The 13,196-nt window shown below is 32.4% G+C and overlaps 1 protein-coding gene across 2 annotated transcripts in view; it reads right to left on the bottom strand.

Moving 5' to 3' along the window:
- LOC105254435 (igLON family member 5) overlaps window positions 1-13,196 on the bottom strand; it is a 186,668-nt gene that overhangs the window by 13,333 nt on the left and 160,139 nt on the right. For both annotated transcript variants that reach the window (XM_025411673.1, XM_011263110.3), the window contains 2 exons: window positions 7,965-8,073; window positions 4,830-5,002 (listed from right to left, as the gene is read on the bottom strand). In XM_025411673.1, coding sequence (XP_025267458.1) covers window positions 4,830-5,002; window positions 7,965-8,022 — 231 coding nt within the window. In that variant the 5' untranslated portion in view covers window positions 8,023-8,073. The remainder of the gene's footprint in view (window positions 1-4,829; window positions 5,003-7,964; window positions 8,074-13,196) is intronic.

A 13,196-nucleotide genomic window follows, 5' to 3' on the forward strand; every position in this document is an offset into this window, starting at 1 on the left:
GCAAGTTTTACGCGAAACTTTTTCGGCGTGCTCCGAGCGAAGATAAATGGAGTTTTAAATTGAGGAATCCGGGCTCGTTGATAAAACACGAAAGGAAGTCTGCTAATAATTTATTTGATATTTTATAAGTAGGATTTCGTGTAGGAATTTATACCGATTCAGCGTTTTGCACTTAAAATAATGGATAATCGAGGGGTATCTAATAAAAAGATTATAAGAAAGATTGTAGGAATGTTAATTTTTCATTGATATTATTTTTTTTATTAATATTATTTGCTCAAAAGTACTCTCCAAATGGATATATGTTTGATGGAAAGACTCGTCAAATGCAACATGTAATTTATCAATTATTACAACATGATCATAATTAAAATAGACAATTAGAATCGCAGATAAAGCAAATAAAAGATTAAAGTGCGAATGAATGTGTGAGATTTTTAATTCAAAAAGAGGATCAACTTATTCTTCATTTATCATCACTACGTCGTATAATATTATTTCAATAAATGATATTTTAGGTAAATGCATAATTTCGGTTTGCTCGTTCTTCGTAAATATTTTGCGATGCTTATATGGTTGTCATTGTAAATGTATGATATATTATCTTATTGTAAAAAGAATAAATTTCCATATGGTAGCAGTTACTTAGACAAGATATGTAATGCGCTTTGTCCTCCCTCGGTTCCTTCCCTTTTTACTCCACTCGCGGAAACCTAGTACTTTTTATTTGTTTTTGTCTCGGCCGCGGCAAAGAAGCCTAAGGCGGCCTTGTTTCTTATTTCTGTATTTCTGTAGTACACAAGACGCGCATGAATTCATCTTTTATTCATAGTCGGCGACGGTACGGGATCCGTCGAGGTTATATGCGGTTCGTGACAGAGAGTTTTGCATAAGTGGTCTTAGATTTTGCAACTTTTGCATTGTCCAGGACAAAAATTTTGCCAGCGGACGATCATCCGATACAGCGAGGAACAATAAATAAAGCTATCGATTTCTAAAACTCAAGTTTCTCCATTTTTTTAGTTACGATTTTTCCAAAATTTATAAAAATTAAACTTGTTTACATGTAAATATATATATATATATATATATATATATATATATATATATTGTATATTTGCAATTCTTATCTATCTTAATATATTCTTAAAATATTTTATATACCTTTATATTTATTTTTGCATGAGGTTAAATATTTTTATTATCGAATACTTTCTTATAATAATGAATTAATATGTATCATTAATTAATATGCTAAAGTATGAAAAAATTTATATGCATGAGAAATTATATACGTTATTTAATTCATAGAAATAATAAGCAATGAAGCAATTTTTAAAGTTATTAATTATTTAAAATTTTGATTTATAACGCTGATATTTTAATTAAAATAGATTTTAATGGCGCGAGATAGAATTTGTTTTGTAACCGAGAGAACAAAAGAGGAAATGAATGAAATTGATTCTACTGAACAATAATCTTATTAAAATGAAAGTTCTGTGAAGAAAATGAAAGCGTTGAAAATGCGAATCGCTTCGTTGCCGTTATCTGTAAGGACTTCGCTCGATACGTGAAGCGAGTAGAAACGTGAAATACCTCCCATCGTAAGTAAATTACAACTCCGAGCTCTCTGCTCACTCAGTGCCCAGCGGAGCTGTAAAATCCAGAAATCAAACGGAGAGAAATAAACCTGCCGTGAAGTTCGCATAAACATGCCGCTTTTCAGAACGTCTCGAGGTATTTGCGTCCGTTTATAGCAATCACGGTCTTTAGCATCGGCGATTATATCGATTTGTCTCTGACGATGATTGAAATGCGATTTCGATTTATGTCAAAGCGGATGTCTGTTCTTTTTACCCGACATTCCCATCTTAGAAACGTAATTTATTAAAAATTAGAGGAAAACACACGAGAGAATTCAGAGGATTATATATTTATAAATGTGGAAGCTCTCCCAGAGAATTATAACGCAAAGAGAGAATTTTATTTCACACGAAATATTTTCTTTTAATGAAAAATACAAGCAAAATATTGCAAGAAGACTTAATCCGGACACATCAAGGAATCTACAATTTTAGAGATAGCGATAGTAGCGTATAATTTTTTTCTGATATACTTTGTGTAAGCTCAGATATGACAGCTTAAGGCACCGCGTTTTCAAACGACGACCAGACAGCTCCGTGTCGGAAAACGTGCATTTAAAGTCGGCTTATGTCTCATTCACGTCGGTATGGGAAACCCGTCGGAATTTCATGGAAACGTGCATTGCCTGTCGCCCGGAGAGAATCCATCTGTCGACTCTTGGAATTCCGATTTCTCAAGTATACGGCGAGTATCGAGAGAGAATGTTTTCACCATCTCTCGATAGCGTTTATACGGATTGCCCTTTCGTTTTCTTCTCTTTTTTTTTCAGAAGAAAAAAGAAAGGCACGACAGTCACGCGGCATCTGGCGCGACGTCAGTTTAACTCTGAAACTCTCGAAAATATTCTGAAACATTCCGCGAGCGGGAACTTCGACATTTTCGCGAAAGAAGGGTGTGTAATGGGATGGGCATCCGAGAGAATTCGCGTACATTCGCGCGAGGGTGTATTCGGAATACGAATCGATTGGCGCATGGATGCAAGGATATATAATCTTGAATTCTTCTAACGAGGAGAATCAAATTAGCATAAACGCGAAAGATGCGGCAAAGATGCGTCGTAATTCCGCTCGGGGTGAATCCCATCTTGGCAACGTTGGAGCTTGTCGCAATCAGCCTTTTACGTCCGGCACTAAAAATCGACGCGAACGATGCGGAAATAGCACGGAACGAAACTCGAATATAGACGCGTTTGTTGTTTACGCAGATTGTCGGTTGATTCCGCGCGTTGAGGGAGAAAGGGGTTGAACGCTAAATAAGACAAAGAGCATACGCCATCGCGGAGCGGGCGCCATTGCGGGCCGTAAACTGGGGCAATTTGCTGGACCGACGGCTATAGTATTAAAGTACGTATAGCGAGAGCCGCAAAAAAAAAGCAAACAACCTGCAATCCTCGTGTGCAAAAATATCATATCGACCTATCACTTGTACGTACAGTGTGTGCGGCGCATCGCGTTCGTTTCCGCTTTCAATATCGCGTGCGAAGGTATTCGGAACGCATATATTTGCACAATTACGCCGATTCTGTATCTTCGGGACGGAACATCTGTTTGCGCTTTCAATCGTAAACTCGACATATCGAAAACAAACTTTACAAACGATTTATTAAAAACTGGGCTTAATTGCGAGATGAGCGATTCGTTCGTTAATACCGTCTATTAATCCTTTCCTTTTTTTCTATTTACGCCCGTTTTACATCATTTTCCCATTTTACATTCTATTTATATCACACACTGCGAATTTCGTTTGAACTTTATCTCTATCCAATAAACTTTTGTTTTATTAAAAAATGAATAGTTTTATATATATTTCTTTTTAAATAAATATATGTGCATTTTTAAACTAATATAATAGGAATAAACAATATAACTTGCAATGTAAAATTATATTTATATGTTTCAATATTTTTTTATTTATTGTTGCAATATACAAGAAAATGATATTTGATGTTTTCATTAGAGAATCAATCAATTTTTGCACTAAAATTAAAACTTATCATTTGATTTAACTTTTTAGTTTCTTAGTAAGAGTAATTGCCTGTTCTCTTTTTGAGAAAGCGAGAGAGGAAGGATGGGAAAAAGAAAATATAATAGAGATTATATAAGTCTTCATTGTGTGAATAGAACTGCGGGCGTGTACAGAAATATATCAACGTCATCATCACATGATGCTGAAATTAGTCACGCATGTCGTTGTCTTAGCACGTTGTGTAATTTATTTTTTACGGAGCACAAGTGATGAAGATAAAACACATCTGAAAATATTATCAGCGCATGCGATGTCGAAATAACTTATGTTACAACGAAAATTTATGTTTCAAAACTGTAAAGACGTTGAGATAAAAGATTCTTCGCGAAATTTTTTTAATTTCAAATCTGATCCGCACTCAACGTTTTCGATTTTAATGATCGTTTCGCTACGACACGAAAATCAATCGTATTAGAAATAACACACGTACACTTTTGTTTACGAATCACTCGCGCATGGTATGCATGATAGGAAACGGAAATTAAATAAAAATCGCTCGTCATCAGTCCGTATAACGGAAATGAAAATCTGGAAAAACTGGTGTGAATGTAAAAAAAGACGAACAGTATTGAAATGAATGGAGAAATGGCACGGGAAGAATCAAATGGAACTAAAGCGAGAAATGCCATTAATATTTCACTACATGGATGCATCCAGAGAAATAATTTCCCAGTCTAAAATTATTCACTTCTGCATTTTAATTGATTATGAAGTATTCAGATTTCATGATTAATACCATTCTTCGCATTTATGAAACACAGATAGAACAAGAATTTTAATATTCTTCTGTCATAATACATTATAGGGTATATGATATTGATAGTTACATTTGTAAGTCATATTTTTCATTTTGTTGTCTCTCTCAAACTTTACGTTAATAAAATACAATAAATTATTTCAAACTTTTATTAATACATCAATGTATATTTAATATGTATTTGAACAGTAGGAATAGAAGGCAAGAGAATAATACAATTTATATTGCAATTATTTTTCATTAATATAAAAAAATTAATTGTATACATCATAACATTTTGAAACGAGAAAATCAATAAAGTGTCTTTCAAATAATTTGAAATACTACATTAACTGCATTTAAATGAACTACACAATGTATATACGCACGTACACACACACACACATATATATGAGATACTTACGGTTCCAGCCCCAGGATCGGTAATTTTGCACGGCAAAACTGCCGTGCTACCACTTTGAGCAAGCACCTCTCCAATTGGTCCTTCAAGAGCATCTTCATTTTTACCCTCCGGGACATTCAATGAGACGATTGCATTATTGGCACTTGAGTTCTGCTGATGCTTTGCCTGGCTTACTGGAGAACATAAATTACAACAATACTAAGAATAGGAACCATTCTATTCGACTTTAAGTAAAGTTTGTGTAAGACATGTCGTCTCAATAAATTAATACTAGCAATGATTTTTTTTCCTCAGTGCTGCAAATTAAATGTTTTCTTGGGACTGTCATTTAAAATATTCTAAAAATGTTCTTAAATGTTTATAAATTTAAAAATATAGATAATTATAACATTTTTTAAAGAAATATATAATTATTTAATATCACATATATTTTAAATATATACATATACGTGCATTATGCATTTTTATTTTTTTTTATAGACACAGCATGCCATATTTTATCATAATTATGATCTTATGCAAATATTCTATAAAAAATATTATTGAAAGGAAATGTTCATTTTAGAAATAATACATATTGTACATAAAAACTCTTTTATTCGATCCACCGTCTGAACTTATAATGCATAAATTTGATTGGATATTGGCTTAGAATAAATTATATCTGTCTGATAATTTTTAATTAAATAAAAATTCTGTAAAAAAAAATGCTATAAAAAGATGCAAGGATTCGCATTGCATATTTTCTCCCAATCTAGAAAATTCTCTCTCTCAAATTTAAATATCGGATTTATAATAAATATCTCTCCAAAAGTTGTTGGTTCTAAAGCCGGCTATAATCAAAGATTAAGGACGATTTCTCTACGGCTGCTCGGTCGACGAAGGGAGCGGCGCAAGGGCTGCAAAGAACGACGAAGCATCGTCCTGCCGACCTGAGATTAATGCAGCCGCTATCGCGACGATAACGCATAGCCCGAGCGTCGCCCGAGAGTAGCTTAAGTGAATAACTTAGTCATGGCAATTACGACGGTTCGGCCGGGCGTTTACCGGCGCCCGTGGTGCGCCAAACCTGGCGAATTCCGGCGGATATTCAGCCGGAAATTCTCCCCCTTGTGCCCTCTCGTCGTTTTCCCTCACTCGAGAACTCTAATTATTCGCTCGTTCCTGTGCGCATCGCCAAACTTTGCTGAAAAAAAATTTCCCTCGCCAGTATCTCGTTTCGATTTTTTCGAATTGAAAGCTCAAAACTGGATGTCTAGTAGAATATTTAGTAATAGATGTCTGTTATTGACGTTTCGTTTTCAAAATGTAGCGAATATATTTACGGTAATATTCGCTGCATATGTTAAGTTCTTTAAACTCTTGCTCTGAGATTTTACTTTGGATTTGGCTACGTCAGAAAAATATATATTCGCTAATAATGAATAATTATAAATATATATATTCTAACTACATTTGACATTTTCTTAAAAATTTCAGAGAATCATATTTCACTTTTAATTGTATCTAAATAAAATCTTTTCTCTATCTTGTATAAAAATTATAGATTTTTTTTTCTTACATGTATGCATATTATAATTTTAATGAGATATATAATTCAAGAAATAATATATATATATTATACGAATACAACACAAGATATTTTTAAGTTCTATCTACTTTTTTGTTGAGTAAAATTTAAAAATATAAACGTTAAGAATTAATGTATTGAAAATTGCTATAAAAATATATTTAAATATAAATTTTCTTATGCTGAAATATTAGTGAACTTTGTGTTCGGATATTTCTTCCACCGTTTAAAATATGTATGATTTAATATTCAATGAAAACCCAATTTTGTTATTATACGATGAGATATTTTTGATATATTTGAGATATATTTAAGATATGAAATGAAATATTTAGAATTATACATACATAACCACATACATAACCACATACATAACCACGAAAGTATGCCATTGCAATGTGATACAAATCTCTGAATATAAATCTCTAAATATAAGCTTTGAATATTTGAAATAGCTATGGCGTGAAAGATATGCTTTTGAAAATTATACATTACGGAATATCGTAAGAAACGATTATGATTTATTATGCATTAAATCAAAGACGCTTGTCTTCAATTTGAGCGAGGACAAAATAAAATCGCCCGAACTGACGTAATTTTCTAAATTGAATTTACCAGTGATTAGTACTCGTACGTACCAAGAGATTAATCTGGCACAATTTCAGAAAGTTTGCCGAATTGAGAATCGTAAAACGGCCTGGTAATAGGGGCCGGTGTGCATTTAATTAAACTTTCAATTAGATCTAAAGCTTCTGAGGTGTTACGACGACGACCTAAATTTTCAATACCGCATCGCGTCGTTCGAACAAGACATTATACGAATTCGTTCGTCGGTAATATTAACGTCGACGATTTTCTTCGTCGACGTTCCTCGAGAATCGTCGTTCGTATATAAGAACGTTTGACAACCCGATGGGTGATCGGCTCTATTTCAACGCGCCCGTCGAGAAGTTCGACGCTAACAAGGCGAGAGCATCGCCGTCGGTTTTCAGCAACGCGATAACCGGAAATTACATGTCAGCCATCGAATTAAGTGTTTTCCATGCCGGCACGAAAATAACTCGCGCAAGTGTAGAAGAAACGTAGCGTGCCGCGAGTAAGCGCGCGGGAAACGCCTGTGTTTCTTCAGGCGACTGCATCATTACCGTTGCAAATTGTATGCCGTCGTGAAGCGAATACCGACGAGCAGCGCGACGTAGGAAAATTAGGAACAAAATTATTTAGGCTAAGAGAGTCGCTACTTAAACACGCGATTTGTAAGACGAGAACGCACGAGGAGAAATACGAATGAAGGTGCCGTTTCCTGCCGCGCAATTTCTAATTCTAATCCTGTAAAACTTGTAAAATGCCACCGAAGGGATGAACAGGTAAAATCGGGAACAGCTGAAGAAGATTCCAAGTGAAAGAAGGAACCATTGTTACTAAATAATTATGAATACGTAATTTAGAAATGTAAAATAAATGATATTTTGGAGACTAAAATTTTATTTCCTATAAATAATTAAAAAAATTACTTAATATTTGTAACGAATAAAACAAAGTTACATTTACAAATCCGAACTCACCTGTAAAATACAAGTGTGTCTCGAATAAGATGCCCACCACGATCCAAAGTATCCTCATGATGATTAATACTCGAGTCCTTTCTTTAAATAAACATCTCTTTCGAAATATCTGGAACATAAAAAAGAATATAAAGATTTAACATTTATTTCTTTCGCGATCATAATTAGTTACTTTGATATTTAATTTGTTCCTTAAATAATTTTTAATTTAATTCAATCTTTTTCCTTCTCCCAAGATAGCGTTAAATTGCAATTACAAAGTATTATTAAACTGAAAAACGATCCATTCTATAGTGAGAATAATGCAGAAAAGAACATTGTTTGAATTGCTTTATTCAAGACATTCAATAGCATTATATATCGATAGTGTTACATGTAATTCTCAAAGTTTAATAATTTCATAAAAACTTTTAACTAAAGAATAGCGATAGAGTCAAATCCTGAAGCACTTTGTAAACTATGTTACATATGCAGTAGAATATAAAAAATTGACTGACTTTTTCTATCTTTTGGGCAGCGATGTTCTTTGCTTATTCATACATATTTGCTCTTTCCTTATTCGCATATTGTCGCCCTACAATTTCCGGTAGAAGTTCTATTTTCTTTTTTTCTCTGTCTCCTTCTCTCTATTTTCTTTTACTTTAATATAAAATGTATTCTCCCTCTTTCTTATTTTTTATAAATTTTTTTCTTATTTTTTTGACACTTTTTCTTGGCATTTTATCTACAATTTGCGAGGCCATATGCGTTCGCAAAAGAAATTAAGGTCAAAGAGAAGAGCGAAAGTAACTGTAGTGTGTTCCAAAACTACGCGCAAGGTGTCCCTAACGTGGTATTAACTAGTTTTGTCGAATAAAAAGTGCTAGGCTTTTTGTGAGATACGTGCAACTTTTTCTTAACATTTCTAGGCTAACATTAATGTAGCGTTTTTAAATTGTAAGATCAATATATGTATATATATACATACATACATACACATATATGTATATATAAGGACGTGGATAATGTACTTCGTTGAGATTCTTATCCATTTTTAATTCTTTATTATTTTTAACACGCACTTTGTTATAATAACATTTTATTTTTTTATACAACAATGTAGTTACGTAAATATTAAATTTACACTGTAGCTACATAAATAAATTGAAATTTTTACAGGATTAATACATAAATATTACATAAAGAATAAAAAATAAATAATTAAAAGTTAATTAAACATAAAAATATATGTATATTCAAAGAAACAATATAAATTAAAGCATTAAAAAATTTTGAAATATAAATGAGAGAAAGATTTCTCAACTATTTAAGAATTTAAAAAATTAAAAATTAAAAGTAACTATACAGATAGGAACATAATAACCTCATTAAGAAATAAATTAAGAGAGAAAGAGAGAGCTGAAGTTTTATAACATAAAAGATATACAATTAAAAAGTACTTTTTTATTACATAATAATGCAAAAATATATGTAATAAATGAATTGTAAAACGCCTTTAGAACCAAGCGCCTAAGAGTTGGAACGAACCAAATAAAAATGCAGATAAAAGAAAGTTAATAAAAGGAATTTGCACGATGGAAAGTATGTCTGGCGGAAAAACTAAAGACATTGAGAGAACATTGAACGTTGCCATTGGGAATCAATGATGAAACAGATATAAATTCCAAGAGAAGGCTCTCTCTAAGATGGAAATTCGCGATCACGCGGGAGATACACCGGTGAGCTTCGCCGTGAAAAACATCGAAAGTATTCGATGAATTCCCGAGACGAAACAATGGTCGGACGAGCGTGATAATATTTCGTCGAGATACCGTTGGAACCTGTCAGTCCAATAAATATTCGGCTAGAATATTATTCGTATCGCGACTCGATCTCCCGGGATCGCCAAAGTAGAAATGTTTCGAGGAGGCTTTCATGTACTCGCATAATTATCGTCCGGGGATCATTACGCATAAGTGAAAAGACACGAGATGTTTTGTTGACAAGATAAATATATTGACATTTGCATATCTCCAATATCGACATAGAAACTGAAAATTTCTATCTTTTCAACCGCTAGTTTTTTCTGTTATTAAATCTTATTGAAACAAACATTTTTATAACATGTGTCTTTCTTTTTCTTTCTCTTTCGATAAAAAACAGTTTGATATAAATATCTGAAATTTGAAAAATCAATTAATCCAAAAATAATTCCAAAAATTAATATTCCAAAAACCATGGAATTGAAAAAGTAAAACAATACTTTAAAAAATGATAATCTCGCAGTATACGAGACAATGTTTTCAAAAAGTTACAAATCCAAAAAAGAACAGAACAGGAAAATATCTCCAAATATAATATATATTTTTAAGAGTAAATTAAACTCTCTCTCTCTCTCTTTCTCTCTTGAGAAAATTTCTTCTGAGAAAAGTCAGATAAATAAGTAATTTTTGACAATTTTAGAAGCATTCTGAAATTGCATACTATAATTGTCTTTATTTTTACATTATATACAATAAGAAAAATATACATATAATATATACATATATTTCTTATTAAATTCTTATTTGTCTATCGAGATTAATTCGAATATTTATTTTTATACAAGATAATTAATAAATAGTATAACTGATTAAATTGAAAAATTATATACCTTTAAACTTTTAATTGTCATATATATTATTCTTTACTATTCGAATAATCTATTATTTTTTAAGCAAAACATGCAACACATGCACATGTGTATTTTTTTAATTTATAATGTTATGTATCATATACATGTATAGAAGGATTATCAAATAATAATATTGATTAGTGATATAGATGCAATATTATACTTTCTAGCCAAAACATTTTATAATATATAAATTTTATAATATATAAATACCTATAAATTGCTTCTCGTTTCGAATAGGAAAATAGGTAATTTTAAGCATGATACGCAGTGCTAAATCTATATCAGATTTACAGCAAGAACGAGACTCGCAAGTTCTCTAATTCACGAGCGGTATTCGATATTCGCGTTTTTCTTCCACCACTACAGACTCACGTCTGTATGTTACACTCGCAGATTGTGATTCGACTATTCGTAAACCAGCCACGAACGCCATATGTTCCCAGCTGGCATATATGTTAGAATTTTCAAAGTAAGCGCCCGCGCAACGTTTTTCTCGATCGACAAGCAAAAAATATATTCTAAATTTTTTCACTTGACTAAGTTTCCTGTAATATTTAAAACCAATTTCATATCACGTTGATGTTGTTTTTGTATGCATGTTAATTTATGTTTTTCTAGATTTAGTTTATGAATAATAATAATAATATAATAATATTAGTAGAGAAATAATTTTCTGTATGTATGTCATGTTAATTAATAATTAATAAATATTTTATATTTTAAATATATTTTTATTACAAATAAAATATCTGCCTTATATAAATATATATATATGTTTATATAAAGTAGATATAAAAGCTAGATTAATTATTTCTTCGTGCACGAATAAATATTCTGACAATGTAATCTTATTTAGCACACAGAACTCGAGGAAAGTACCTGCGAAACATGAAGACAAATGTTTTCCTCATCTCATGCATAAAATTGACATTTACTTTCAATGTCGAGAGAGGCCACGTTTTACTGTCACATACATGTTTCGCTCACGGCGCGCTACTCGTAGACAAATGGCCGTGTTATTTCCTGTCATACTAGGAAGTTCATTATTCGGACAGGTTAACGAGCACGAGTGTATTTGTCCCTAAAGCTATAATCGATAAAGGATTTATGGAACGCGCGACATCCACCTCCTTCTTCTCTGCCACATACCAAAGGACAGAATTGCGCGAAGTAGTCACGCGAGCTCGCAGTGAATTCGGAAATCTTATAAATTCTCTCGGCTCCAAAACAATCTTCCGTCCCGAACTAAGCGACTCGTTTCCGCCCTTGGCATTTAAATATTTAACAGGAGATCCGAAAGCACAATCGCGTGCTTCAGACGAGTTGGCATCGCGCTTAGCATACCGTGCGTGTAATTACTCGGATTGTCTGATGATTGATTGATCGTATTTATATGTATTTATATGTAACGACATGTTGATCCTGCGATAATTCGTCAACAAATATCGCTAACAAATATCGACTTCGTGCGTACATGATTCGTGTCCCAGTCTATTTGGAAAGGATATCCATTGTTGAACCTGTACTTAAGTTAAATTTTAGATCGCAAACCATGTTTCTGTATCAATTCTATTAAAAGTCAGACGTGACTAACCGAGATATATACGAATCTAGACATTACGTTTGAATGATGGTTATAAATTCTCATGCCAGGTATATTTGTAGTCATTCTATATAGTTGTCCATATACAGCCGTTCAATGTAGTCGTCTATAAAACCGTTGAATGCATTGTTCTCTTTTTCGCTTTTTCAGATGTATTAATCACAAAAAATAAAAGATTTTGGTAAAACCAAAATTTATGATCTTTAGTCAACTGCTACCCGCTTGCGTAACGAGATGCATTGTTTTTCTTTTAAATTCATCGATCAACAAAAAAACTAAAAGAAATAAAGCAATACAATAAAAAAAAATATAAAAATCAAAAGTAAATCATTAAAATAATAAATGCAATTCTAGCAAAATTAAAATTATACAAAGATGTTCAAATATTGCCAATATTGAGTTTAGAAGAATATGAAAATAATATACATGGAACAATAATTTTTTATAATTTTTTTATAAATTTTTCCCCCTTCAAAATAGTTTATATGCAATAGAATGCAATAAATATGTAACGAGGGCAGAATTATTTTTGCATTGTCAAAGTAATGATTTCACCAGAGAGATATGCAAGAACGATCGACAATGAAAAGCAAAAGAAGTAAGTAAGATTGCTCGAAGCGAAGGAATGAATACAACGGAATGATAGAAAGAAAGCTGCATGCAAATCGACGGAATCGGCGTACATCGAGTTTCAATGGCATATTTCACCAGCCGCTCGAATCAAATTCAAATCGGAATGTCAACATGTCGCTGATTGAGCTTTTTTAAATGGAAATTCGTCGGCAGAAGCTAAACTAGTATTTTAGATATCACGCGAGGAAAGTGTAACGTTCCTTTTTATTCACGGGATATATTCATGCATTCTTCGCATTTGATCGAATCGATTGATTCAAGCGCTGTCTCTAATGGCATCGTAATTGGAGGCTTTACTTGAAACTCTTGGCATTTTCTCTCGTACGTCGAGAGAACACGT

The sequence above is a fragment of the Camponotus floridanus genome, unplaced genomic scaffold (genome assembly GCF_003227725.1).
Source record: "Camponotus floridanus strain SB8 unplaced genomic scaffold, Cflo_v7.5 scaffold42, whole genome shotgun sequence".
Classification (NCBI taxonomy): domain Eukaryota; kingdom Metazoa; phylum Arthropoda; class Insecta; order Hymenoptera; family Formicidae; genus Camponotus; species Camponotus floridanus.